General features: G+C 44.6%; 2 protein-coding genes across 4 annotated transcripts in view; both read right to left on the reverse strand.

The window, feature by feature from the left end:
* Positions 1-147: 147 nt before the first annotated feature.
* Positions 148-14,384, reverse strand: LOC105280897 (titin). 2 transcript variants are annotated; one of them, XM_011341765.3, is made up of 3 exons: positions 14,047-14,384; positions 10,042-10,399; positions 148-4,839 (listed from the first exon to the last, which is right to left on the reverse strand). In XM_011341765.3, exons 1-3 carry the CDS (start codon positions 14,220-14,222, stop codon positions 388-390), a joined length of 4,986 nt encoding a protein of 1,661 aa, XP_011340067.2. In that variant the 5' UTR covers positions 14,223-14,384; the 3' UTR covers positions 148-387. The 2 variants fall into 2 exon arrangements, with proteins under 2 accessions (XP_011340067.2, XP_011340066.2); XM_011341764.3 differs by having other exon boundaries at positions 148-4,854.
* Positions 14,385-23,037: 8,653 nt separating this feature from the next.
* The window catches only part of LOC105280896 (protein SCAI), a 31,502-nt gene continuing 27,919 nt past the window's right edge, over positions 23,038-26,620 (reverse strand). For both annotated transcript variants that reach the window (XM_026974485.1, XM_020032154.2), the window contains one exon: positions 23,038-23,409. In XM_026974485.1, the coding sequence (XP_026830286.1) occupies positions 23,165-23,409 (245 nt within the window). In that variant the 3' untranslated portion in view covers positions 23,038-23,164. The remainder of the gene's footprint in view (positions 23,410-26,620) is intronic.

Here is a 26,620-nt window from a genome sequence, read left to right on the forward strand (position 1 = left end):
TATTAACAAAAGAAGTTTAATGATTTTGCACGAATTTTCAGCCGTCCACGACAAGCAAAAGGTTATATCTTCCGAAACTGGAGCCCCGGACACACGCTCGGTTTCAGCCCGCTTCGCGGGAGGGCGGGGGGTAGATTTACCATTTACTTTTTACAAACGTGATATCTCTCATTTTATTTTCAATATTTGTACAGAAGCTTTAATTCCATCCTAATTCTTCGTTTCCGCATCCTAAAGTGCGCCTTCTCTCCTCATTTCTTTCAATATGAAATTGTTATATAAAACAGATTTGTACAAGAATATGAAATTCAAATTTCTATGAACCAATGAACTATGTATGAAACTTCTATACACGATTTAGGTAAACTGGATTGTGAAAACCACGTGTTACTGAGGAGGATTAAAGTAGTCCCAGTGATGGTAATGCGTTACGGTTTGTGTGCTACCGAAATAGTATATCAACAAGCCTGCGATGAGAAGTAACAGGGCGCATATCGCCAGTTCCACCTCCCTGACTTTTTCCCTCGTGTCCTCCGTGCTTAGCGTAGACGTTAAGTACCTGACGAAATGCCTCATGGCTTTTATACCGGCCAATCGGAGAGCGCGTAGAAGCTGCTGCGTGGTGTCCATGACACCGGGTTCCGAGTCGGTGCGCTGACTCGTTGGCGTTTCACTCGGGGAGAAGAACTCGGCCGGTATCTCGGAGGCTGGGAAGGCGATGAAGTGAGTCGAGCTTAGAGGAAAGGAGGGTGCTGGTGACTGCGAGGACTCCCTTTGCTCCTCCGTGAGGGATGAATCCGCGTCGGAAATATGAGAGATAACGGCACGCTGCGGCTTAGCGTCCTTCATGACACTTCGGCCCGTATGCGAAGAATAGGAAATGGTGGCACGCTGTGGTTGGGCGTCCGCAGGTGTACCACGTCCTGGCACAAACGTGTCGGGTGTGTCGGGAGTCACGGAGATGGCTGGTGGCAATGAACGGACTGGGGATGCGGTTTGCCGCGTGATGCTTTTGCTGGGCGAGGAAGACCTAGATCTCGACTTGCGAGGAGTCTGTCCTCCGCTGTCAGATACGTCGTCCTTGCTACCACGCAGGTCTGTGGACGTCAAGGTCGGCTCGGAAGTAGTAATAGTAGTAGCGGTAGTTGTCTGGATAGAGCTGTCCGGAGGTTCGCCCAGCCGCTCTGGCGACACTCTCGATTCGGAGGGTTGAGTCGAAGGCACATCCGACGTGGGATACGAGGCACGAGATTCTTCCACGTGGGAGCCCGGCGGACTCGGAGCTAGGGAGTGTTCGGGATCTAAAATTCGTAAGGACTTATCTTCAGTATCTTGAGTAACAGTGAGCAAGTGTGATGTGGTGGACGTGTCTTCATCCTCGGACCCTAACTCTATCGCAAGTGTTTGTGGGGGTGTGGATTCTGTGGTTTGAGCGACTGGGAGGGTGCGGGATGTTTCTTTGTCCTCGACATCTACTACGTTTGCTTTAACAACCTTTTGGTCCTCGTCAGCCTCGGTCTTCTCGCCTCCCGTGGACACCGGTGTGCTCGCGACGGTCTCGTCGCCGGGCTCGGCAGCTTCCGGCAGATCTTCCTGCTGCAGTTGGCCGTCGTCTGTCGTGGGAATGTCGGTTGTCTCGTGGCTTTCAGACTCCCTCTCGCTCTCGCGCTGTCTCTCCTGTGCCTGAGAAGTCGCCACGCTCTCCAAGTGACTCCTGATCGCCATCAGTTCCCTGATAATCGCCGGCGAGAAGCTACTCTCCATTGAACTGCCGCCCTTTAACTCTGACGTCGTGATCATCATCGCGTCTACCTCGGACGCCATGATCCTGTGCGCTTCTATCTGCGACACACTCAGTCGATCAACCTTCAGGTCTCCCACCTCGAGGCTACTGACTTTCAGTGACTCGGGCAGTAGACTCGGCTTCGTCCGAGGCCGCGGATACGGCTCTTCCTCCGAGACGCGCTCTTCCAGGTGTGGCGCTGACCTGTGTTTGTTCTTCGGATCAGTCTCGCGTATTGGCGATGGCGATGTTAACGAGACCGTGTCGAAAGCTGTTCGAATGTCCTCTCGCAACTCTTCCTCTTCTTCTTCCTTACGCAGCAACTGCGGCATCGGTAACGGTGGCACGGGAGGCGTACCTGTCCCGCTCGGGCTGGGTATGCGCTCCATCGACACCAACACCTGCGAGCCCGACCTGGAAGGCGTCATTATCAGCTTCGCTTGAGTGATTTCCTCCTGCTCAATCACCACATCGTCCGGCAGCGGGTCGGTCTGTGTCGCCGTCGTTATCTCCGTTGCCTCCGCGAATTCGTGCGGAGTGCGAGGCCGTTGGACAATCGCGCGCTCCTTCCTTGCTCTTGGCGGCCTGGGTGGCGCCGGCAGCGGACGGCCTTGGATCTTGTTCAGCGCCTTGCCGCCGCGGAGCTCCTTGTGCTCGACATCGTCCGCATCGACCTCGATATACGGCGCTGACTCGACGGGCGTGCTTCTCGTCTTGATGGGCCCCAGGGTGCTGTAAGCGCGCTGAGGCCGCTTCGGCGGAACTGGTCGCGGCGCCGTGGCGAACTCGTCACGCTTCCGCCTCGGCGGGGGCGGCCTGGGCGGCTTCTCCACGATTGCATAGCCGGAGAGATCCCGCGCCGAATCCGCGCACTCGTCCCGCAGTACGTCCTCCTCGAAGAAACCGGCTTCCGGCAGAGATTCTGCCCCGCGCGACGTTCTATCGTCGTCGGCCGCGACCGACGTCCCCCTCGGCGGCTCCGGCACGAAATCCATCGGTTGCAACCGTCCGTCGAAGGTTTCACGGTCCTCCTGGGTCGCAGGCGCGATGACGTCTTCCTCAGCTTGCCGCGATCGCGATGGTCGCGTCGGCGTTTCTGGCCTCGTCGCCTCCTCGTGGTAACCGTTGCAGATCGGCGCAGCCACGTCGCCGTTTCTTCCATCCGCTATCGTCTCTCGGTGCGGTCGCTTCCTGCGCACCGGCGCGACGGGTGGCGTGGCTGAAACGGGAGCAGAGTCGGGCACAGCGACGGCGGGCGTCGTCGACGTCTCCATCGGCGGCTGCGACGACCTCGATTTCCTTCGCGCCGGCTTCACCACGACTATGTCGTCCAGCGGCTCTTGCGCCGGTTCCCGCTGGTCGCCCTCGGTCCGGTACACCACGCGGTGTCTGGAGTCGCTCCTGGTGCGCTCGCGAAACACCTCGTCCGCGATCGAGGCTTCTCGACTGCGTCGCGCCGCTGCCGTGCGTTCCCGCTTCGGCCTAGCTGGCGGTGCCACCTCGTTCGACTCCGCCGAGTCTTCCTTGCGTTTCCCGAGAGATCGCATTCTCACAGGGCGTCGAGGCGGCACGGGTGGAAGCTCGTCGTCCCGCAGGGCGCTGGCCACTTCCGGTCTGAGAGCGTCCCGGATCTCATCGGCCAGATAATCGGCCAGGTTCACGTCGTCCTGACTGATGCCGCTCTCCCGCAGGAAGAACTCGTCGGAGTCGATCTCCTCGATCACTCCACGACGCCTGCGATCGCACGAGCTGCCGCTGGATGCCTGTTGCTCGCGATCGGACTGCATCGAGGAAGGCTCGCGTTCCTCTTCGCCCTCCTCCAGCTCCCGCTCTCCTTCGGACATCGCTTTACGTGGGACGAATCGTCGCGGGTCCACCGCCATGAAAGTTCCCTCATATTCCTCCTGCTTCGGCACTCGAGGCACGTCCTCGTCCAACGATCGCGATCTCGGGATCGGTTCGTCCATGTGCCAATCTCCATCCTCGCCGACTTCACCTCGGCGCTTCGCTCCCTGCTCGTACAATCGCGAATTCACCTCCATCGGCTCTTCCTCTTCCTTCCGCCTCGCGAAGCGAGACCTCCTCGGTCGCGGGGGATGCCGATCCGACATCTCTGAGGATTCCCGCTCGCAATCCATGTACTGTATCTCCTCCTCATCGTACTGCGCCCGCTTTCTCGTGTCTTCCCACGGAATCGCGCGCGCCGCCGCCATTATCTCCTCCTCCGTCCTGGCGGACAGCCTCGGCGGCTCCTCCGTCGAGCTCTGATGCCACGGTGGCGAACCGTCACTCGCCCCCGCTGCATCATCCTCTGGACGATCCTGATCCTGGACATAAGCCGAATTCCCAAAACGCTGAGTCCATCTGGTACCTAGAGTTCTCTCCTTCCGGGCGCGAGGGAAGGTCGCACTCTCCGTCGATTGCGCTCTGGAATCTTTCGGCGAGGACGTCGCGTATTCGCCACGGTTTTTGGAGCGCCTGTCGAAAATGCGTGGTATCGTCGCAAAGTCGAAAATGTTACGCCTGGACCCCGCCGTAGATTCGGTTGAGCGTTGTTGCTGCTCGCGTAAGGTAGGCGGCCGTTTGACACGAGCGAGCGCGCTTGGCAAACGGATATTAGGTTTCTTGATATTGAACTTTGCCCTGTCCGGCAAATGGAAGCGTGACTTGTCCGGGAAACTAAACTTTGGTCTCTCCGGTAGATGAAACTTGGACCTGTCGGGCAGGCCGAACTTTGGGCGTTCAAGTGGTAGGCTGAATTTTCCCGTCTTTTCAGAAATGGATGTTCTTATCCGCTCTATTCGACTAGGCCGCTTCTCCAATGCACGGGATTTGTCCGATTTGCCGCTGCTCGCTGCTGTCGGCCTCGTTGTCGTCGTCGTCGTCGTTGTCGTTTTCTTTTTGTCGGGTTTCTGTCGTTTCTGCGGGAACGAGAACGCGGGTCGCTGGATACCCCGGAGCCGAGAACGCAGCTTGCCAGCCTGGTTCTTCAGACGTTGGGGCAAACCGCGAGCACCGCGCCGAAGTGGCAGCTCCTCCATCACCGACGAGTCTACCTGAAATGGCGAGTGCTTCCATCACAAATAAGATATAATAGCAATTATAATCGTGATAAAAAATGAATCAATGATTGTACGGAATCAATGTGCGATAATACGCGCATTAGAAACGCCTATTTTCACCTGTAACTGATCGCAATCGACCGGCAGTCATGATCCTGAAGTAAACCGGCATCAGGTTCACGAGCTACGTAAGATCTATCGTCGGATTCGTCGAAATAAATTGCGGAGGCTCTCACGAGTCGATGTGGATTTGCGCGAGCCGATTTACGTCTTCATTGAAAAATATCGACAAGGCTGAGGGGATGATTAATATTTCGATGGCGCCACATATGTATTCTCGGATTGATTGCGCAATCGATGGAGAAACTCGGTTATTCTGGAGCTTACCGGGCACGACGAGCGATTGCACAATCGGACAGTGACACGTTTTGCGCGTCCTTTTTACACGCGAGTTTCGCTAAATTTAGGCGCCGCTCGGTGCGAGCAACGAACGGAAGACAACAAGAGCAGCTTCTCGCATCTAGGCCCGTGACGCTCTTAAGGGGGGAGCCTGCTTTAGAACGCTGAAAATAAGGTATATTTTACGAATTGTTTTTGGAGAAACTATACAGCGGATCATTATAAAACTTTTATGCATTTATTAGTACATGTTTAAAGATAAAAAAATTATTTTTTATTTAAATATATCGCTTGTAGAGGTCGTCCTGGAGAAATCTTAGTGCAGCCGCGTCGCCGGCATTGCAAATTGGTGAGCGTTCTCCTGCCTCCAAATTTCGTCTAAACTGAAAAATTGAAATGTGTTCTCGTTATTTATGAATTCCCATCGTCGATGAACCAAAGAGAGAAGAAAAAAGTTGAAAAGTGCCAAAATGGTGGAGCTTAGAACACAAAAGTACGATTTTTAGGCAAAGTTGTTGAACTTTTTCATGCAAAAATAATTGTTTAACTTAATGTTTTTATGAATATTAAAGGTTCATCGACGATGGGAATTCATAAATAACGAGAAAATATTTCAACTTTTCAGTTTGGATGAAAGTTGGAGGCAGGAGAATGCTCACCAATTTACAATGCATTTATTAGTACATGTTTAAAGATAAAAAAAATTATTTTTTGATTTGCATATATCGCTTGTAGAGGTCGTCCTGGAGAAATCTTAGTGCAGCCGCGTCGCCGGCATTGCAAATTGGTGAGCGTTCTCCTGCCTCCAAATTTCGTCTAAACTGAAAAATTGAAATGTGTTCTCGTTATTTATGAATTCCCATCGTCGATGAACCAAAGAGAGAAGAAAAAAGTTGAAAAGTGCCAAAATGGTGGAGCTTAGAACACAAAAGTACGATTTTTAGGCAAAGTTGTTGAACTTTTTCATGCAAAAATAATTGTTTAACTTAATGTTTTTATGAATATTAAAGGTTCATCGACGATAGGAATTCATAAATAACGAGAAAATATTTCAATTGTTCAGTTTGGATGAAATTTGGAGGCAGGAGAATGCTCACCAATTTACAATGCATTTATTAGTACATGTTTAAAGATAAAAAAATTATTTTTTGATTTGAATATATCGCTTGTAGAGGTCGTCCTGGAGAAATCTTAGTGCAGCCGCGTCGCCGGCATTGCAAATTGGTGAGCATTCTCCTGCCTCCAAATTTCGTCTAAACTGAAAAATTGAAATGTGTTCTCGTTATTTATGAATTCCCATCGTCGATGAACCAAAGAGAGAAGAAAAAAGTTGAAAAGTGCCAAAATGGTGGAGCTTAGAACACAAAAGTACGATTTTTAGGCAAAGTTTTTGAACTTTTTCATGCAAAAATAATTGTTTAAATTAATATTTTTATGAATATTAAAGGTTCATCGACGATGGGAATTCATAAATAACGAGAAAATATTTCAATTTTTCAGTTTGGATGAAATTTGGAGGCAGGAGAATGCTCACCAATTTACAATGCAGTTAATAGTACATGTTTAAAGATAAAAAAATTATTTTTTATTTGAATATATCGCCTGTAGAGGTCGTCCTGGAGAAATCTTAGTGCAGCCGCGTCGCCCGCATTGCAAATTGGTGAGCATTCTCCTGCCTCCAAATTTCGTCTAAATTGAAAAATTGAAATGTGTTCTCGTTATTTATGAATTCCCATCGTCGATGAACCAAAGAGAGAAGAAAAAAGTTGAAAAGTGCCAAAATGGTGGAGCTTAGAACACAAAAGTACGATTTTTAGGCAAAGTTTTGAACTTTTTCATGCAAAAATAATTGTTTAACTTAATGTTTTTATGAATATTAAAGGTTCATCGACGATGGGAATTCATAAATAACGAGAAAATATTTCAATTTTTCAGTTTGGATGAAATTTGGAGGCAGGAGAATGCTCACCAATTTACAATGCATTTATTAGTACATGTTTAAAGATAAAAAAATTATTTTTTGATTTGAATATATCGCCTGTAGAGGTCGTCCTGGAGAAATCTTAGTGCAGCCGCGTCGCCGGCATTGCAAATTGGTGAGCATTCTCCTGCCTCCAAATTTGTCTAAACTGAAAAATTGAAATGTGTTCTCGTTATTTATGAATTCCCATCGTCGATGAACCTTTAATATTCATAAAAACATTAAGTTAAACAATTATTTTTGCATGAAAAAGTTCAACAACTTTGCCTAAAAATCGTACTTTTGTGTTCTAAGCTCCACCATTTTGACACTTTTCAACTTTTTTCTTCTCTCTTTGGTTCATCGACGATGGGAATTCATAAATAAGGAGAAAATATTTCAATTTTTCAGTTTGGATGAAATTTGGAGGCAGGAGAATGCTCACCAATTTACAATGCCTGCTGCACTAAGATGCCTCCAGGACGACCTCTACAGACGATATATTCAAATCAAAAAATAATTTTTTTATCTTTAAATATGTACTAATAAATGCATAAAAGTTTTATAATGATCCGATGTATAGTTTCTCCAAAAAAAATTAGTAAAATTATACCTTATTTTCAACGTTCTAAAGCAGGCTCCCCCCTTAAATTCCGGAGGTCACTATCGATTCGCGCACATAAGCTATTAGGAGTGTGATTTAGTTTTGAGGGTTTTGCAATAGATGGCTGTAGTGTCAGTTTGTTCCAATAGCTGTTTCCGATACTGTTGTTTCTTACAGCGTTGACATTATCCATGACATTTAGTAGCATTATAGCAATAGATGCAATGACAGTCGTGTTTATATCATCGTAAAAATGCAACTTCCGAAAGCTCTTTAGCATTCTCGACATGCGTTGCTTTTGCTTTTTAATCAAAAGAAAACTGCGGCTGACGGTTATAGAATTCTTGTGGAAACTTATGGTGATTCTGCCCCATCAATTAAGACGTGTGAATACTGGTTTAGACGCTTTAAAAGTGGTGATACTGATGTGAAGGACAAAGAACGCTCGGGACAACCAAGAAAGCTTGAAAATACAGATTTGCAAGCATTATTGGACGAAAATCCAACACGATCCACTTCAGAACTTGCCAGAGCATTAAACGTTGATCGTACAACAGTTGCCAAACATTTACATGAAAGGGAAAAATTCAGAAAGAAGGGAAATGGGTTCGACATCAATTATCGGAAAGTGCCATTTGAACATTTGCATTTCGTTGATCGTCAGGCAAAAAAGAAGAGTCTTTTGTCTCGGATTGTTACTGGGGATGAAAAGTGGATCTATTTTGATAATCCGAAACGCAGAAAATCATGGGTGGATCCAGGCGAACCATCAACATCCACTCCGAGACGCAATATTCACGGTTGAAAAGTAATGCTCTGTATTTGGTGGGACAGTGTACTATGAGCTGTTAAATCCGCACGAGACTGTCACGGCTGATCGTTATCGACACCAATTGTACAAGTTGAAGCAAGCATTGGACGAAAAACGACCACCAATTGCGAGTAAACGACGGAAAGTGATTCTTCTTCGTGACAACGCTCGACCTCGCGTTGCGGTATCAGTGAAACAAACACTGTTGGGAAAACTAGTTTAAACTTCGCGCTAATTCTGCCCAATTGTCTCGGGAAGATTCGGGCATCAAATATCGACAGACAAATATCGGCACGACGAGACGCGTAGCGATGTATTATATATTCGACCCTTTTTCTCACGCGACCGTTGTAGCGAGCGAACGTACTGAGCGAGCGAACAAATAAGTGGATCCACTGGCGGATAGTTACTGGCGAATAGTTTACCGATATAGAATATGGCGGATTTGTGTACAGATCTAAAAAACGAAAAAGGCGACTGATATCTGGAAGTCACGGAATCAATCGGATGAGTAGAAATTTTTCTTTAATTTGATTTATGAGATTCTTTGCTTGAACAAAGCATTGGCTAATTTTGTATCTTCTTTTCTTGTGACTTTGAGGTTCACACGTATATTTTCTTGCTTATTTGTATGTGATTGATATATAATTATTTGAAACTGTTTGAATGTATTGTTACATATTTTTCGTAATTATATATATATACATTTTCTTTTGTTTATTGAAATACTGAACACATTTATTTATACCTTATCTCGCACGTTTGTAAAGGGAAATAATCAAATTTCAACAAACACTATTAGAGCTCGAATGGCAAGTCTTACCGCACCCCGCGTATTCTGCGGACATTGCTGCATGCGATTATTATTTGTTCCGGTCGATGCAACACGCTTTAGAGGATACACACTTTGATAATTTGGAAGAAGTGCGAAAATTCGTCGACGAATGGATCAACTGAAAAGAAGAGTGATTTTATCGTGGTGGAATCCATCTCTTGCCAGAAAGATGGGAAAAAGTTATAGAAAACGAAGGAAAATATTTTGATTAAGGTATTCATTCATTATCATATTTAAATACATGCGTTTTTGAGCAAAAAAACCCTCAAAACTAAATCACACCCCTAATATATTTAATCCCTTTCCGTTTTATCCCTTTTTGGTTCAATTCTGCTGAGTAAAGATCCGCGCAGCAGCTGCAACAGCGACTCCCGCGCGATAAATATCAACTTGTCGATTCGTTATCAATTCATCACTAAGCAAAAGCAAACTGAAATTTAAAAAATGATGACGTATCAGGCCAAGCAATGTAGAGAGAGAGAGCTCAATGTGTTTGATCAAGATTTAAAGGGTAAAAGATGAATTAATTTTTCTCTGGAAATTCCACCGAGAGTTATTTTCGTCGAACCAGAATCGACTGACACTACCTGACTAGTATTGACCTCGCCGTCGGTCCTGGACTCGGTGTACGGCGTAGGCGCATGGAGGAACCGTTCCTCGAGTCTGTCCTGGAGCTCCTGCGCCGTGGGCTCCAGTTCCTCGCCGGAGGTGTCGCCGCCGGTCTCGCCAAGTTCACGACCCTCCATCGCGCTGTCCTCGATCTTGCCATCCAGAGGGAGGACTATATCGCCGTCTAGGACCAGTTCCAGTCGCAGTGGCAGTCGGCCCCGGTCGTCGAGGCTGTCGTCGCTGTCGGCGACGGGCATCACGTCCGTGTCGGTGATCCGCACGACCGGTGCCATCATCGGGTGCGGCGGTGGCGCGATCGGCTCATATTCGTGCTCGCTGTAACGAGAATTCATGTTCTCCAAGTGAAACCAAATTTAGAAATTGCCGATTGAATGCTTCCAAGAGGATTTCTTTCTCAAGTGTTTGAAAGAAATTATTACTTTTTTAAGTAGATTCCACTCTGCGTCTGCTGATTGATCAGTAAACGTTGCAAAGAGACCGGTCGAATGCGTTGATATAAATGTTGCTAGTTAGATTGTCAAGTGAATGACAAATAGATCAACGGGAAAGCGCTTTCCATGATTTTGTTGCAGATTTATGCAATAGATATGTCGATGAAACAAGATGCAATGAAATCTCTTAATTATCTTAAATATTAAAGCTTCGTGTTACGATGCTTGTCGAGTTTGTTTATTATTATTCCGATAGCAGTTGGAGTGTTCAACAAATTGGAATCGTTTTGATATATTAGGTTGTTCATTAAGTTCTGCGGTTTTTTTGCCCTAAATTAAAACATAAATCTATTGTACTTACACATTTATTCAATCTAGAATGTATTGTCCATCTTGATCGACCACCTTCTGCCAACGTTCTGGAAGGGACATAATGCCGCGTTTGTAGAAGTCGCGCGACTTCTGCGTGAAAAAGTCCTCCAAGTACGTTTGAATATCGTCCACTGAATTAAAGCGCTGCCCGTCGAGATTGTTTTGGAGTGACCGGAACAGATGGTAATCCGACGGCGCAAGGTCTGGGGAGTACGGTGGGTGCTGCATGACTTCCCAGCCAAAGCACTTCAACTTCTTCTTGGTCACCAAAGCAGTGTGTGGTTGGGCGTTGTCGTGGTGGAAGACAACGCCCTTCCTGTTCGCCAATTCCGGCCGCTTCTCCGCCACTGCCTGCTTCAATTTTTCTAACTGAGCGCAATGCTTCTTGGCGTCGATGGTCTGACCGCGCGGAAGCAGCTCGAAGTACAGGACGCCTCGCCAATCCCACCACACTCTCAGCATCACTTTCTTCGGATGCAAATCCGCTTTGGCAACCGATTGTGACGACTCACCCGGACCGCACCATGACCGCTTGCGTCGAATGTTGTTACATACCACCCATTTTTCATCTCCCGTGACCACCCGTTTGAGAAAGGCCTCCAGCGAGTTCCATTTCAGCAGGGATTCACAGATCATGACGCGGTCCAAAATGTTCTTTTCGGTGAGCTCGTGAGGGACCGAAACATCTGCTTTTTTCGACATCCCAAGCCGTTTTAATCGCTGCGCAACCGTTGTATGGGCGATGTCGAAGCGCTCCGCGATCTCCCGCGTCGTCAGGTGTCGGTCTGCTTTGATTGCGGCGACGATTTGGTCGTCGTCAGTGGTGGATGGACGACCGGAGCGAGCAGCATCGGAGACGTTCACATCTCCGGAACGAAAGCGCGCAAACCAACGCTGACAAGTGTCAGCGCTTATGGCCGAGTCCCCGTGCACGCCACATATCTCACGTTGTGCGTCCGTCGCTTTTACTCCTTTGCGGAAGAAAAATAGCAAAATGTGCCGAAAATGCACCTTTTGATCCTCCATTTTCAATGAATAGCGCGTACACACAACACGTCAAAAGACAACAAAGACTCTGGCGAAGTGTCAAGCGTTGTCTAACCTGTCACGGAGTATGCGGCAATCCGCGGTTCAGGCGATGCATGCTATCTTTTTCAATGGACAAACGCTATCTTTCAAGAAAACCGCAGAACTTAATGAACAACCTAATAATTAAAATGTTTCAAGTCACCACCAAGTATCCATAGACTTTGTTGTTTGATACCAAATAGCAAAAGAGGCAAGAGATATAAACGATAAGTTGCTTTATGATTCCAAATATGGTTCTTCGAGTAAGCTTTCTCGACGCGCAATGTGCATAACTTATGCTTATATTTATAACAAATCAAAATTTATCCCGGACATCACATCAGCGCGATGCACCGAAATATGAATCATTCGATTAATTCCGACCGTCTCTGGGTTGCGTATTTTAGATCATCCTCCAGTTCCACCCATCCGACGATGACGTATTGTCCCACATGTTCGACCCCCTTCCAACGCAAACGAGTGCGGGACGAAATTATACAGGACACCTACGCCGGGGCGGTCATGTCGATCGAACAAAGCTCATCAACCGATACGTGTCAGTGGTGTAATTTGGAATAGCAGTCGTTTTTTTTAGATTCACGAGTCGTGCTGAGATCGATTGCACCCTCTGCCGTCCTTTCCACTATGCAACACTCTGCGCATTTTTCATCGATTCTCTATAACATCTTATATTTCCACAATTCTCCGAAAATATCCCAGGCAGCACATGTTGGCCTAATATATGTCTAATGTCTAAGAAACCTAAAGTACCATTTAAGAAACGGTTTAAATAGAAACCGTTTTTAGACCTCAATTTTAAAAACGTATTTTTCACCTTTCCACAGAAACGAAAAATGTGTTTTATTAAATCGATTTGAAATTATATAATTAATATAGAAAAAATAGTAATTTCTACTTGCTTTGCGAGTATTAATTATTTTTACGTCATACGTTTCAATGTACTCGATTATGGAACAAGAGACAAAAATCAACACAAGTGTGTGTGATTCCCACCTCTGATTCACCAAGCGACCGATAGAGGGCCAGGCCAGACGTGACGTTCTCGCAAGTAACATTTGTGTCATCACCTTATAAATAACCATCCGGAAAACCGATCCAATACTCTTTTCTTTTGAAACTTTTGAGATCACTGTTACTTGAAGTGATGTTTCAAAAGAGTGAGATTCCACTACACGGAATTTAGAGAGTAATTCATAAAATACAAAAATGTAGTTTTTTACAAAAATGTGACTTAACTCTGTCTATCTTTGAGGCACTGATATATAGAATTGATAAATATTTTTCTGATGGTTTCTGAAACGTTTTTTCGTTGGACATTTTTCTCCTAAATAAACGTTTCAATAAAATGGTTATGAAACGGTTTTGAAACCAATGTGTGCTGCCTGGGATGCCATTTATGTGGTCCTTCCGTGCCATCGATTCAATCATATCAGACTATCATATCATACAAAAACGTTTCACATTGTCTACAAATACTACAAATCAGGAACTGAAAGTGGCGCAATGCAGCAAGTTTAATTTTTGATCCTGCAAAACGTCGTGAATTTCTCCTATATATCTTTCAGACGTCTCTAAATGGATTTTCGTGTTGTTTGCGAATCATCCTTCAAATCAAATCAAATCGTCGCGAATAAACTTCGAGATTATTTTCGCGCCTCGGTAACAGCGATATTCGGGTTCGTTAAATTAACGTTAATCTCGCCATTCGCTGCGAAAGTGCTTTCTTGTACGGTACGCGATCTGATAGCTTCCAGCCTCGTCTCGGGGACACCGCGGCGTGCGCGCGAGTACCGGTACGCGGACAGGGGACTGGACTTGCGGATTTGGGAGCTGACCGAGCTTTCTATCTATAGCCAGCCGGGCGAACCTTAAATAGCCGCGGTGGTTGCGCGAAGCGGTTTCGCACGGTGTAACCTACGCCCGATGCGCGATGATGTCGCAGGTAACAGGTAGGACAGGTAGGACTTGCGCGGAGGACCACCTTGCACCATCCATCAGCGAGCGATGGACCGACATCGCCTCGGCGCCGGTCTCGACGCGCGCGCGCGTAGTGTGTAGGAGGATACTGACCTGCAGCGGACCGCAGGTGGCTGCTGCATCGTCCTGGATGACGGCCTGACGAGGAGAGCACGTCGTTCCGGCAGAAGCGAGTCGCTCTGGTAGTACTGACAGCCGCAACGGACCTCGCGTCCGAGGCTCGACGTCGACGACGCCCGCGAAGCGCGTCCTCGCTGCTCCGGCTCCATCCCCACCCCCGGAGAGACGACGTGGTCGCGTCCGGCACTAACCACCTCCAGTCTCCTCTTCCTCTGCCTGTCTACCTACCCGATCTGACGTCGACGATCGCGAAACGACGACGGCGGCGGGGCCGATTCCGGTTTCGTTCTTCCTTCCGTGGCACCGAGAGACGTCGTCCGGAGAGATGCCCTTCGCCTCTCGAAGGGAAGAGGGAGACAGAAAGAGGGAGAGAAGGAGGCTGAGCGGTCGCGAGAGCAGCGGCTCCTAGGCGACTCTCTTCTGTACCCGCAGCCGTCCACCGGCGGCCGGAGCGGACATCGGATTATTTATAGCAACCACCGGTATTCGACGGGCCGCGACACTGTTTCGACGGCTGTCCCAAGACCTGCAGCAGCGTGATCACCTGGCATCGGCGTGCGTCGCGCACGCGGTTGTCGTGTCCGTCGCGGATCGCGCGAACTGACGGATCTCAACCTTGATGCGTCGCCGAAGAGATCTCGGACTGATCAAGAGAAGGTGTTCTTCTTCTTCTTCTCGCTTGGAATAATTTCGCAGACGTAAGAGGAGACCAACGCGCGACTTGGCTGGGTACCAAGACGACGGTCATTCCGCAACGTGTTAAGGGGGGAGCCTGCTTTAGAACGTTGAAAATAAGGTATAATTTTACGCATTTTTTTGGAGAAACTATACAGCGGATCATTATAAAAATTTGATGCGTTTATTAGTACGTGTTTAGAGATAAAAAAAATTATTTTTTTATTTGAATATATCGCCTGTAGAGGTCGTCCTGGAGGCATTGTAAATTGGTGAGCATTCTCCTGCCTCCAAATTTCATCCAAACTGAAAAATTGAAATATTTTCTCGTTATTTATGAATTCCCATCGTCGATGAACCTTTAATATTCATAAAAACATTAAGTTAAACAATTATTTTTGCATGAAAAAGTTCAACAACTTTGCCTAAAAATCGTACTTTTGTGTTCTAAGCTCCACCATTTTGGCACTTTTCAACTTTTTTCTTCTCTCTTTGGTTCATCGACGATGGGAATTCATAAATAACGAGAACACATTTCAATTTTTCAGTTTAGACGAAATTTGGAGGCAGGAGAATGCTTACCAATTTGCAATGCCGGCGACGCGGCTGCACTAAGATTTCTCCAGGACGACCTCTACAGGCGATATATTCAAATCAAAAAATAATTTTTTTATCTTTAAACATGTACTAATAAATGCATTGTAAATTGGTGAGCATTCTCCTGCCTCCAACTTTCATCCAAACTGAAATATTGAAATATTTTCTCGTTATTTATGAATTCCCATAGTCGATGAACCTTTAATATTCACAAAAACATTAGGGTAAACAATTATTTTTGGATGAAAAAGTTCAACAACTTTGCCTAAAAATCGTACTTTTGTGTTCTAAGCTCCACCATTTTGGCACTTTTCAACTTTTTTCTTCTCTCTTTGGTTCATCGACGATGGGAATTCATAAATAACGAGAACACATTTCAATTTTTCAGTTTAGACGAAATTTGGAGGCAGGAGAATGCTCACCAATTTGCAATGCGGGCGACGCGGCTGCACTAAGATTTCTCCAGGACGACCTCTACAGGCGATATATTCAAATAAAAAATAATTTTTTTATCATTAAACATGTACTAATAAATGCATTGTAAATTGGTGAGCATTCTCCTGCCTCCAACTTTCATCCAAACTGAAATATTGAAATATTTTCTCGTTATTTATGAATTCCCATCGTCGATGAACCTTTAATATTCACTAAAACATTAGGGTAAACAATTATTTTTGCATGAAAAAGTTCAACAACTTTGCCTAAAAATCGTACTTTTGTGTTCTAAGCTCCACCATTTTGGCACTTTTCAACTTTTTTCTTCTCTCTTTGGTTCATCGACGATGGGAATTCATAAATTACGAGAACACATTTCAATTTTTAAGTTTAGACGAAATTTGGAGGTAGGAGAATGCTCACCAATTTGCAATGCCGGCGACGCGGCTGCACTAAGATTTCTCCAGGACGACCTCTACAGGCGATATATTCAAATCAAAAAATAATTTTTTTATCTTTAAACATGTACTAATAAATGCATTGTAAATTGGTGAGCATTCTCCTGCCTCCAAATTTCATCCAAACTGAAAAGTTGAAATATTTTCTCGTTATTTATGAATTCCCATCGTCGATGAACCTTTAATATTCATAAAAACATTAAGTTAAACAATTATTTTTGCATGAAAAAGTTCAACAACTTTGCCTAAAAATCGTACTTTTGTGTTCTAAGCTCCACCATTTTAGCACTTTTTAACTTTTTTCTTCTCTCTTTGGTTCATCGACGATGGGAATTCATAAATAACGAGAACACATTTCAATTTTTCAGTTTAGACGAAATTTGGAGGCAGGAGAATGCTCACCAATTTGCAATGCGGGCGACGCGGCTGCACTAAGATTTCTCCAGGACGACCTCTACAGGCGATATATTCAAATCAAAAAATAATTTTTTTATCTTTAAACATGTACTAATAAATGCATTGTAAATTGGTGAGCATTCTCCTGCCTCCAAATTTCATCCAAACTGAAAAGTTGAAATATTTTCTCGTTATTTATGAATTCCCATCGTCGATGAACCTTTAATATTCATAAAAACATTAAGTTAAACAATTATTTTTGCATGAAAAAGTTCAACAACTTTGCCTAAAAATCGTACTTTTGTGTTCTAAGCTCCACCATTTTAGCACTTTTTAACTTTTTTCTTCTCTCTTTGGTTCATCGACGATGGGAATTCATAAATAACGAGAACACATTTCAATTTTTCAGTTTAGACGAAATTTGGAGGCAGGAGAATGCTCACCAATTTGCAATGCGGGTGACGCGGCTGCACTAAGATTTCTCCAGGACGACCTCTACAGGCGATATATTCAAATCAAAAAATAATTTTTTGATCTTTAAACATGTACTAATAAATGGATCAAAGTTTTATAATGATCCGCTGTATAGTTTCTCCAAAAACAATTCGTAAAATATACCTTATTTTCAGCGTTCTAAAGCAGGCTCCCCCTTAACGGCGTTTGTCGTTATTTTCGGTCATCGAGGAAAAACGCGAGTTAACGTGACTGTGATCCATCCTTCGACTTCTATGGGATTACCAAAAAAAGGTCTCGGCTCTTGAAGCGAGAGGAATTTCTTGACGGTGGAACGCAACGCGCGGAATTAGGGTACAGCTGCGGTATTCTGCATTGCGTTAGTACCACTTATCGACGTCTTAATTATCGTGCAAGGTTGCTTCTGCAGCGGCGAGGTTCCATGTATCTTTCGGTACTTCAATCAGCACGTGAAACTAAAATCTTTTATCAACGTATTATGTATAGCACACGTTTATCCGGGAGGAGACGTCAAAAAGTTATGTCAAACGCAATACAGAGCATCGCAGAAGAGAAATAGGTAGCGCGATCTGCTTACATGCATGAGCACGCGAGCTCGAGCTCGGGAGAAGTTCCGCTTGCATCCGAGTTATCCCTCGAAGATCTTTCTTCCTTGCTAGATCTATCTCGCTACAGTAAAGCACACGGAAGCGGTCTGCGGAATGGAACCAAACGCAACATCTCGAAGCGGGGATGTTTCGCTCGAAAGTGGCAGGAAAGCGAAGACTACACTGCTTGATCTGTAAAGTGAAATTCTTTCCTCTCGATCTCGCTGCGACGTCGCCGCGCATTCTTTCGCAACCTGAGCGTAGTACGGAGAAGAGGTATAAAGGCGCCCAAACGTCGTCGCGCGCGGCAACGTGGGATACTTCGGCGATTGTGTCACACCTTGGCACGCGGTGCCAGCGATACAATTCTGGTGATGCGGCTAAACGACTGTCGGCTTCGTTAATGCGCCACGGGCGATATAAAAATAATTCCTAGAGAATGGCCGCGCAGTTGCGCCGTACTCTCCACGGAAGCTGGCGTTCATGGTTCTATACATTCGTAACTCGGCGTATCAACGCTCTATGTACAATGCGCACCGGGCTGTCTCAGGATTACCGGCACATTTTCTTCGCGTACGGAGAGTCAATCGAGGGATGATATTGTCACAGCGAAATTTTCCAAGCGTTCTCCAAGCGATACACGAATAGTTCGATCGACAACTCGACATTCTTAGAACTGGTCGCCGAGTTTTTAAGTAATTGAAAAATGACGACAGGAATGGTGATAATTCTGTGACACCCCATATACACGCAGAATATCCCGCATTTTAATGATGGCACAGGCAGCCGATCCTACATGTAAGAATCTGACTCGTTCGGACTTGGAAAGGCGAGAAACGTCGTGAATTTTTCAACTTTCGCAATTCTTTTCCTTGTAAATTGAAGTTTTGTGTAACACGATTTTACGTAGCACGTCTCAGATTTCATTTACACGTAGAATCTTCTCCTTTTCTGGTTGCTGTTATTTGCGGGATATTGCTATTTAAATTATGCTATGTATATATAATACACTATATCATAATATAAAACATATGTATTATATTCTTTTTCTCGATACCTATAGCATATTATACAGGGTGTTCCAGACGTACCACATTACTTTCAGCTACTTGTTATGCATTAAACCGAAAAAATGTTGAAGTAGAATCGACAAGCCTTGACAAAAGCAATCAGAAATCGAAAGATGCTGCTGAATATCAAGCATTACTTGAGTGTGAATGGACAACGAGATTAGTGTCCTCTTTTGTCAACTAGCTCTAGGTAAGATTTACTTCAACAAGCTTTTCTAGCTCAGCTCTTAGTCGCCGAGATATTTAATCTACAAAACTAAGGGGCGGACGGTGCTGTGCGCGGTCTTACCCAGTAAGCAAAATGTGTGCAATCTGCCAGCAGATTGGCAACAGATTACTGCAGAAGTTGATAGCAAATTGGCATCCGTTATGTCCGCGTTAGGATAGTGATCTGCCAGCAGAGCCTGCTAACGGACTCTGACGGCAGATTGGCGGCAGAAACCGAGCAGGATCTGTCAACATCTGACGGCAGATTGACGGCAGAAACCGAACAGAATCTGCAGCTTTTGGCCATTCATATTTACGATATATTAAAGCATGTTTACTTTTAACACACTATAAATTGGCATTTTATATTACCATGTGTTAAAAGAACGCATTTGTTTGTTTGTTAAATTAAAGTACATTTGGCTTGGTGTGTCTTTCTGACAGTTCGTTGCATAATCTCTCTCTTATTGTTAATTTATTCTAGTCTGAAGTCCGAATTTTGCTTTCGAACTTCAGATTGCTCGTGGCGTGCGTGAACTACATGGACGTTGTCCATGGGAGCCTCTGTGCCGCAAGTGCAAAAATTTTCAGAAAAATTAATATTATCATGCCAAGGCGCGTATATTAACTTATATAACTGTTAGGCTAAATCTTAACATCGAGTAAGAACTCGACGTGTGCACCGCATAGCGGTGCGCAGCGAAAACACATATTCATAGCCGTGTAAATTTGAATACTGTCAAAAGCTGCAGATCCTGTTCGGTTTCTGCTGCCAATCTGCCGTTAGATTCCGCGCGCGCAGATCTTGCTCGGTTTCTGTCGACAATCCGACTTCAAGCCATGTTTGCAGATTCTGCTCGGTTTCTGCCGCCAATCCGTTCTTAGATGTTGTGAGCAAGCTCTGTTACATTTCTGGCACCAATTTGTCGAATTAATCGTTAATAACAACTTCTGTATCAAATTTGTTGTCTTTTGGCTGGCAATAGTTGATAGCAGATAGTTAGCATCATCTGCTTTCGGCAGACTTGGCTATCTGGGTAAGCTCTCGAAAAGAAAACAGTTTCCGCTCTGATGATTTATCAACGAGACTCCTCGCGACTGAGAGGTGGTCCGGTAGGTCTGAAACGCTCTATACTTTGCAATACTTTATAAAATATATAATGTACAGCATGTATAAATATATAATACACTGTGTGGAGATGTGTACGTGTGTATGTGTGTGCTGTGTAATCGTGTATGTGTGTCACCATAATGCTAGGAGATCTATAACGGCGTTCAACTCGAGACTCGACGTTTGTTCAGGTCGGACATTGCGATTGCCGTCCAGGGCGGAGATCGCGTGTACAAGTGAGCGCGCAATAATTTCTCCGACAATCTTCCACCTCGCATGGTCATCGTCACCGTCGTCGTCGTCGTCGTCTTCATCGTTATCCGTCCGGTTAACGTCAAGCTCCATGCGCTCGCAGATCGCGCTCTACTTTTTTGCTTATAAATAAACGCAGCAGAGGAGAAAAGACGTATTCACGCGCGCGTGGGTGACGGGTCAGCCAAACGCGAACGACCACGACGACATCGTCGATGCGTCCCCTACCTTGAGGAAACGCGGAGCGGCGATGCGAGGGAGACGCAGGAGACGTTCGACGCATTCCGCGCTACGTGCATACGAGACAGAGAGAATGCAAATATCAAGACTGTGTGTGATTCGTACGAAAATTATATTGCCACTTTATATATATATGCATATACAGGGTGGGGCAGTTAAGGTGTTACAGACTTATGTTGGAAACTTTTGTTGGAAACATTTTTTTTTAAATGCCCTCCTCATCCCGAAAACACAGGTTCAACCTTTGGTGGACCAATGATAATAACTCGCTTTATAACAGACACTGAAGTTTTTTTTTAGTATTTTACTGTTTACCGTCAGCATTAGCGTTACCCAGTGTGCACCACGTGGAGGTTGCTGATCGGATTTGCACACCTTGTGGCCCTGAAAAGGGCCGATTGCTCTGCTTTACACTAAGAAGCAGTACGTAATTTCAGAAGAAGAAGTATATTATGTTTAGAAAATGCTGGAGGACATTTTGAACATCTCATGAATTAGTGTAAAGCGAAGCAACCGGCCTTTTTCAGGGCCACAAGGTGTGCAAATCCGATCAGCAACCTCCACGTGGTGCACACTGGGTAACGCTAATGCTGACGGTAAACAGTAAAATACTAAAAAAAAAACTTCAGTGTCTGTTATAAAGCGAGTTATTATCATTGGTCCACCAAAGGTTGAACCTGTGTTTTCGGGATGAGGAGGGCATTTAAAAAAAAATGTTTCCAACAAAAGTTACTTACTTTTCGACGGAGAATCAGAATCTGCAATAAAAAGTATGGGTTTCTGTTTAAAAAATTGGACTTGACCTTTAAATGACCTTGAAAATGACCACGAATGACCAATCTGTTACCTCCACTGAGTGGCCTCCTTCCAACCCTGCAACTTTTGTCTGAAACATTTTTCTCTAAAATGCTTCGTTTCCGAGATATAAGTCTGTAACACCTTAACTGCCCCCCCACCCTGTATATGTATATGCATATACAGGGTGTTTCCTCTAACTGTAGCACTTAGAATATCTCTGCTTCCTTTGATGATATGAAAAAAGTCAAAGGACGAAAATTGTTCGATTCAAAGAGACTAGGACTCTGGTAAGAAAATTATTTTTTTTAATGTGACCTTTCACAAGATATCAAGGTCATGAACATTTTTTTAAATGAGATGGGCGAAATGATGTAGCTTGTAAAAAAACAAATTCAACCATACAGAATATGTTGACCTTCAAATGACTTTGAACCACAAAAATCACGTTTAGGAAAAGGAACTCTATTTATTGTATGTATAACTACAAAGATATACCTTGTATGTATAATTGTATGTATAACTACAAAGATATACCAAAGATATACCGGAATATCGCGATAAACTTCATTTTTTAGGTGTCCCCAAAGAAAAAAATCAAGAGGCGTAAGATCTGGTGATCGAGCCGGCCAAGAAATTCTTCCACCACGTCCAATCCAGCGATCAGGAAATGATTCGTTGAGTATGTTCCGTGCAAATGAAGTTTATCGCGATATTTCGACAACACCTGAAGATATGCGAGAAAGAATTCAGCGTGCGTGCACCGCAATTACTCCGGAATCTCTCAAAAACTTAAAACAATCGTTTATTCATCGAATTCGAAAGTGTATGGAAGTAAACGGTGATCATTTCGAACATCTGTAAAAAAGGTATATCTTTGTAGTTATACATACAATAAATAGAGTTTCTTTTCCTAAACGTGATTTTTGTGGTTCAAAGTCATTTGAAGGTCAACATATTCTGTATGGTTGAATTTGTTTTTTTACAAGCTACATCATTTCGTTAAGGAAAATATACCATCTCGTTTAAAAAAATGTTCATGACCTTGATATCTTGTGAAAGGTCACATTAAAAAAAATAATTTTCTTACCAGAGTACTAGTCTCTTTGAATCGAACAATTTTCGTCCTTTGACTTTTTTCATATCATCAAAGGAAGCAGAGATATTCTAAGTGCTACAGTTAGAGGAAACACCCTGTATATGTATATATATATATGTATATATCTATATATTACAGTTCAAGCATTCGAACGCAATTCTCATCAAGTGCGTAATTCGAAGAACCAGAAGCAGTATTCGGTCTTTACATTATCCAGTCCGAAGCATCGTCGGTGCGTAGCGGTAGCATATGTTATCACACTCGCTCTCTCAGTCGCCGATCGTGTGCATCAGCTGACGGGGACTCACGTGTCGCGATCGGACGGTGGCATCAGGGGGAGTCCTGTCGTCCCGTTGTTCGTTGCGCGAAATCGGCAGAGCGATATCCCGTATGCCTCATGGTGGACGCGGTCAGCGTGTCGTCGCGTACGCACCGATGCGTCGTGTGGCATCTCGAGTCTCGAGGGACGGGTTCCTCCGTCGCATCCGTGTCTCGGATCCACCCCCGGGGACCGAGCCGCGCGCACGGCCGCGTTCTCGAGCACGCGATCACTGCGAAGACGCAGTTTACTGAGGTCTCAGTGTAACGATTTTATTGTTGCAATTGTAATTACAGTAGTCGTAATCGTAATCGTGGTTGTGAGATGGTAACAGGGGCATCGTCTTGTCGGGGGTCGGGCAGGGAAGATGCCGGGGTCAGGCGAGCTCGTTGCTGTCCGAGAAATGGTCACGGGCGTCCAGGCAAGCAGCCAGGTCGAGCACCAAGTGGTGCAGGTTGGGGTGCTCGAGGACGTCCTCGTTCGGCAGAGGCGGATGGCAACGCGGCCTCTGCTGGTAGCCCCGAAATGAGCGATGCAGGTTCAGCACTACGTCGCAGAACACGTAGCGCACCAGCAGCAGCCGCAGGAAGTCGTCACCGAAGAACTGCAGCACGCTGGTCTCTGCGGGTTGCGAAATCGTGGATAAAGTCACGGGATAATCTGGCGCTCTGGGGACCGGGTGGCTTCGATCTGACAAGGGAAGGTTTTTAGGTGTTACACTCGGATTTCAAAAATTTTTTGCATGCAGGTAGGGAGGTCCCCAAATAGAAGAAAAAAATTAAAGTAGCGGCCCAAATGCATATTTGCGCGCTACGTGCGCAATTTTCGATGTTAGGTTAATTACTCAAAAATGCTATTTCCAATCGAATTCTTTACATTTTTTATTTCACCTAATGCACATTTATATTGCTTTGAATAATTTTGTGTGTGTGTGTGTGCGCGCGTATGTGCTTCTGTGTGCGTGTGTGTATTTGTGTGTGTTTAGAAAATACGAGCGTCTAATGTAATCTCGTGCCGCGCGAGCGCAGTGCGTATAAAAGGCCCATTGCTCAAAAATGGTATTTGCATCGTAACTTTTTTAATTTTTTACTGCGACTGCCAATGCACACAATTTGGAATAATTGTACATTGCGCAAATCGTAGTTTGCTCTTTTTGCGTGATTTATTGTATGCGACTTTAAATATTGGGTTGTTCGGAAAGTTATTTCGTTTTTTCAAGGAAAAATGAAAGGCGGTTTTTTCATATTTAGAATAAATTTTATTCAGTGATGTATTGGCCATTTTGTTCCACTACCTTTCGCCATCTTTCTGGCAACTTTAAGATTCCACGCTCATAGAAGTCCTTCTCCTTATTGACAAAAAATTGAAGCAAGTGATTTTTGACGCCTTCATTGAATCGAAGTTTACATTGTTCAAAGAATTTTGTAGAGACCGGAACAAATGGTAATCGGATGGTGCCAGATCAGGGGAGTATGGTGGGTGTGGTAGCACATCCCATCCAAGCTGTAAAAGCTTCTGGCGAGTGACCAAACTTGTGTGTGGTCTGGCATTGTCGTGATGGAATACGACACCTTTCCTATTCGCCAATTCCGGTCGCTTCTGCTTGATGGCAGCATCCAATTCATCCAGCTGACGACAATACACTTTCGAATCAATCGTCTGGTTGCTTGGTAGTAGCTCGAAAAATACGATTCCCTTCCAATCCCACCATACAGAAAGCATGATCTTCTTTTGATGAATATCTGCCTTGGATGTCGATTGAGCAGGTTCATCTTGCCTGGACCATGATCGTTTTCGCTTAACACTGTTGTAAACAATCCATTTTTCATCTCCAGTTATGATTCGCTTCAAAAATGGTTCATTTTCTTCACGTTTCAACGATGAATCGCAAATGGTAATGCGTCGAATCAAGTCAATTTCCTTCAAATTGTGTGGAACCCGAATATCGAGCTTTGAAACGAATCCAAGACGTTTCAAATGATCGTAAACGGTCGAATTCGATAAATTTAACTTTTCAGCACTTTCGCGTGTTGTTATGCGACGGTTTGCATCCACCAGAGCCTTTATTTTCCGTCATCAGCTTTAATTGGCCGTCCTGAACGTGACGCATCTTTCAAATCGAAATTTCCAGTACGAAAGTTCGAAAACCAATTCTGACACTGACGTTCACTCAATACATCTTCTCCGTACACGGCACACCATTTTTTTCTCGCTTGCACTGCATTTTTACCCTTTCGGTAGTAGAAAAGCAAAATATTATGAAAATGCTCACTTTGATTTTCCATGTTTGATGTGATGCCAAACAAAAATTACTTGACAGATCGCAACACAATAAGATACTAAATGACGTCTGAAGTGTCAGTTGTCAAAATATTAAACGAATTTGCCGCTTAGAGTAAGGTTAAGTATCGAGGAACGCGACTAACGACATCTCTTTGTGAAAAACGAAATTACTTTCCGAACAACCCAATAGATTTGATCAGAATCCATAACGAAGACATAAAAGATCTGGTCAAGGGAGGTTTTTAATTCTTTCAGTTTTAATTTTGGTTTTGATTTCTTTTTCAAGCGTTGTGCATTAGGTGAAATAAAAAATGTAAAGAATTCGATTGGAAATAGCATTTTTGAGTAATTAACCTAACATCGAAAATTGCGCACATAGCGCGCAAATATGCATTTGGGCCGCTACTTTTTTTTCTTCTATTTGGGGACCTTCCTACCTGCAGGCAAAAAATTTTTGAAATCCGAGTGTAACACCTAAAAACCTTTCCTTGTGAGTGCAGGAGTGCTCGCCGAATGTCGATTCTTTCAGAGATTGCGGCGTTAAAGCGGACAGGACGCGTATATTTTCCCGCGTAGTTGACTTTTCATTAGTGAAACTTTGAGAGGAACTATCCCGCGATTTCTTAACTTTGTCAGACCTCAAGTTCCCAACTGTGGATTTTTCTCCGGGTGATATTGAAATTGAAAGAGGAGAACAAAGTTACGTCGTTATTTATCTGTGGATAAAGTTGCGCGATCTCTGCAAGCTCAATTTGCCCGAAGGTTCTAATTCTTGACGTTTAATTAGTCAAATTCCGTCCGGGATTTGTGAATTGCGAGAAAATATTCGCGTGGTGCTTCGAATTGAACACGCGATCATTCGAGATGGTTCATGACGATACGATCTACGTCTCGACGAAGACAATGCGGTATCCCCTTTGATCAGCTTAGCCAAAGAGGCACGCAGAAATCTAGAGCGCGAGTTCGCGAATAAATTCGTTTGGATCTAGGCCAAACGCGTTTATTGTTGTAACGCGATCGTAAGTTGTATTTAACGAACTCAGGCTGTGCTGCTGAACTAACGAACACGCTCTCGCTTCGCCGATAAAATCTTAATATTGCTTGCCCTCCTCTTATTGCCACGCTATAACTATCAAACACCACGCGAGGTATCGGTCAAACAACATTTTTCGACGACCGTTTTTCATCGTAACTCAGTCCTCCTTTGCTCCAGAATTTTTGCAATAAAATGTTTCGTGCGGATATCTTAAAAGTTATTTAAAATGTCCAATATTACCAAATTGAACGATTAATATCCAACAATACGCCGTGAAGCGGCATCAAGTTGCTTCTATTTCAAAGCGGAAAACAACTGACCGTGATCTTAATTACTGATCTCATTAACAGCTAATCTTGTCAATTTTGATCAATCAGCGAAAAACCGATTCGGCGCGCAAACACACTAATTCGAGACCATCCTGGAATTTATTGGGTCATTAAGTATGAAACTTTACAAATAGAACATAAACTTTTGCATTTTTTGGCACATGGACATGATTTATTTTCAATC

Source organism: Ooceraea biroi, chromosome 13 (assembly GCF_003672135.1).
Source record: "Ooceraea biroi isolate clonal line C1 chromosome 13, Obir_v5.4, whole genome shotgun sequence".
Lineage (NCBI taxonomy): Eukaryota > Metazoa > Arthropoda > Insecta > Hymenoptera > Formicidae > Ooceraea > Ooceraea biroi.

What these genes read in the sequence shown, in the direction of transcription:
- LOC105280897 (XM_011341764.3), bottom strand. Translation starts at nt 14,222, where the DNA reads ATGGAGCCGGAGCAGCGAGGACGCGCTTCGCGGGCGTCGTCGACGTCG. An exon ending in CCACCTGCGGTCCGCTGCAG is followed by an intron (nt 10,400 to 14,046) that starts GTCAGTATCCTC and finishes TTCTCGTTACAG; the next exon opens with CGAGCACGAATATGAGCCGA. An exon ending in GCGAGGTCAATACTAGTCAG is followed by an intron (nt 4,855 to 10,041) that starts GTAGTGTCAGTC and finishes TTGTGATGGAAG; the next exon opens with CACTCGCCATTTCAGGTAGA.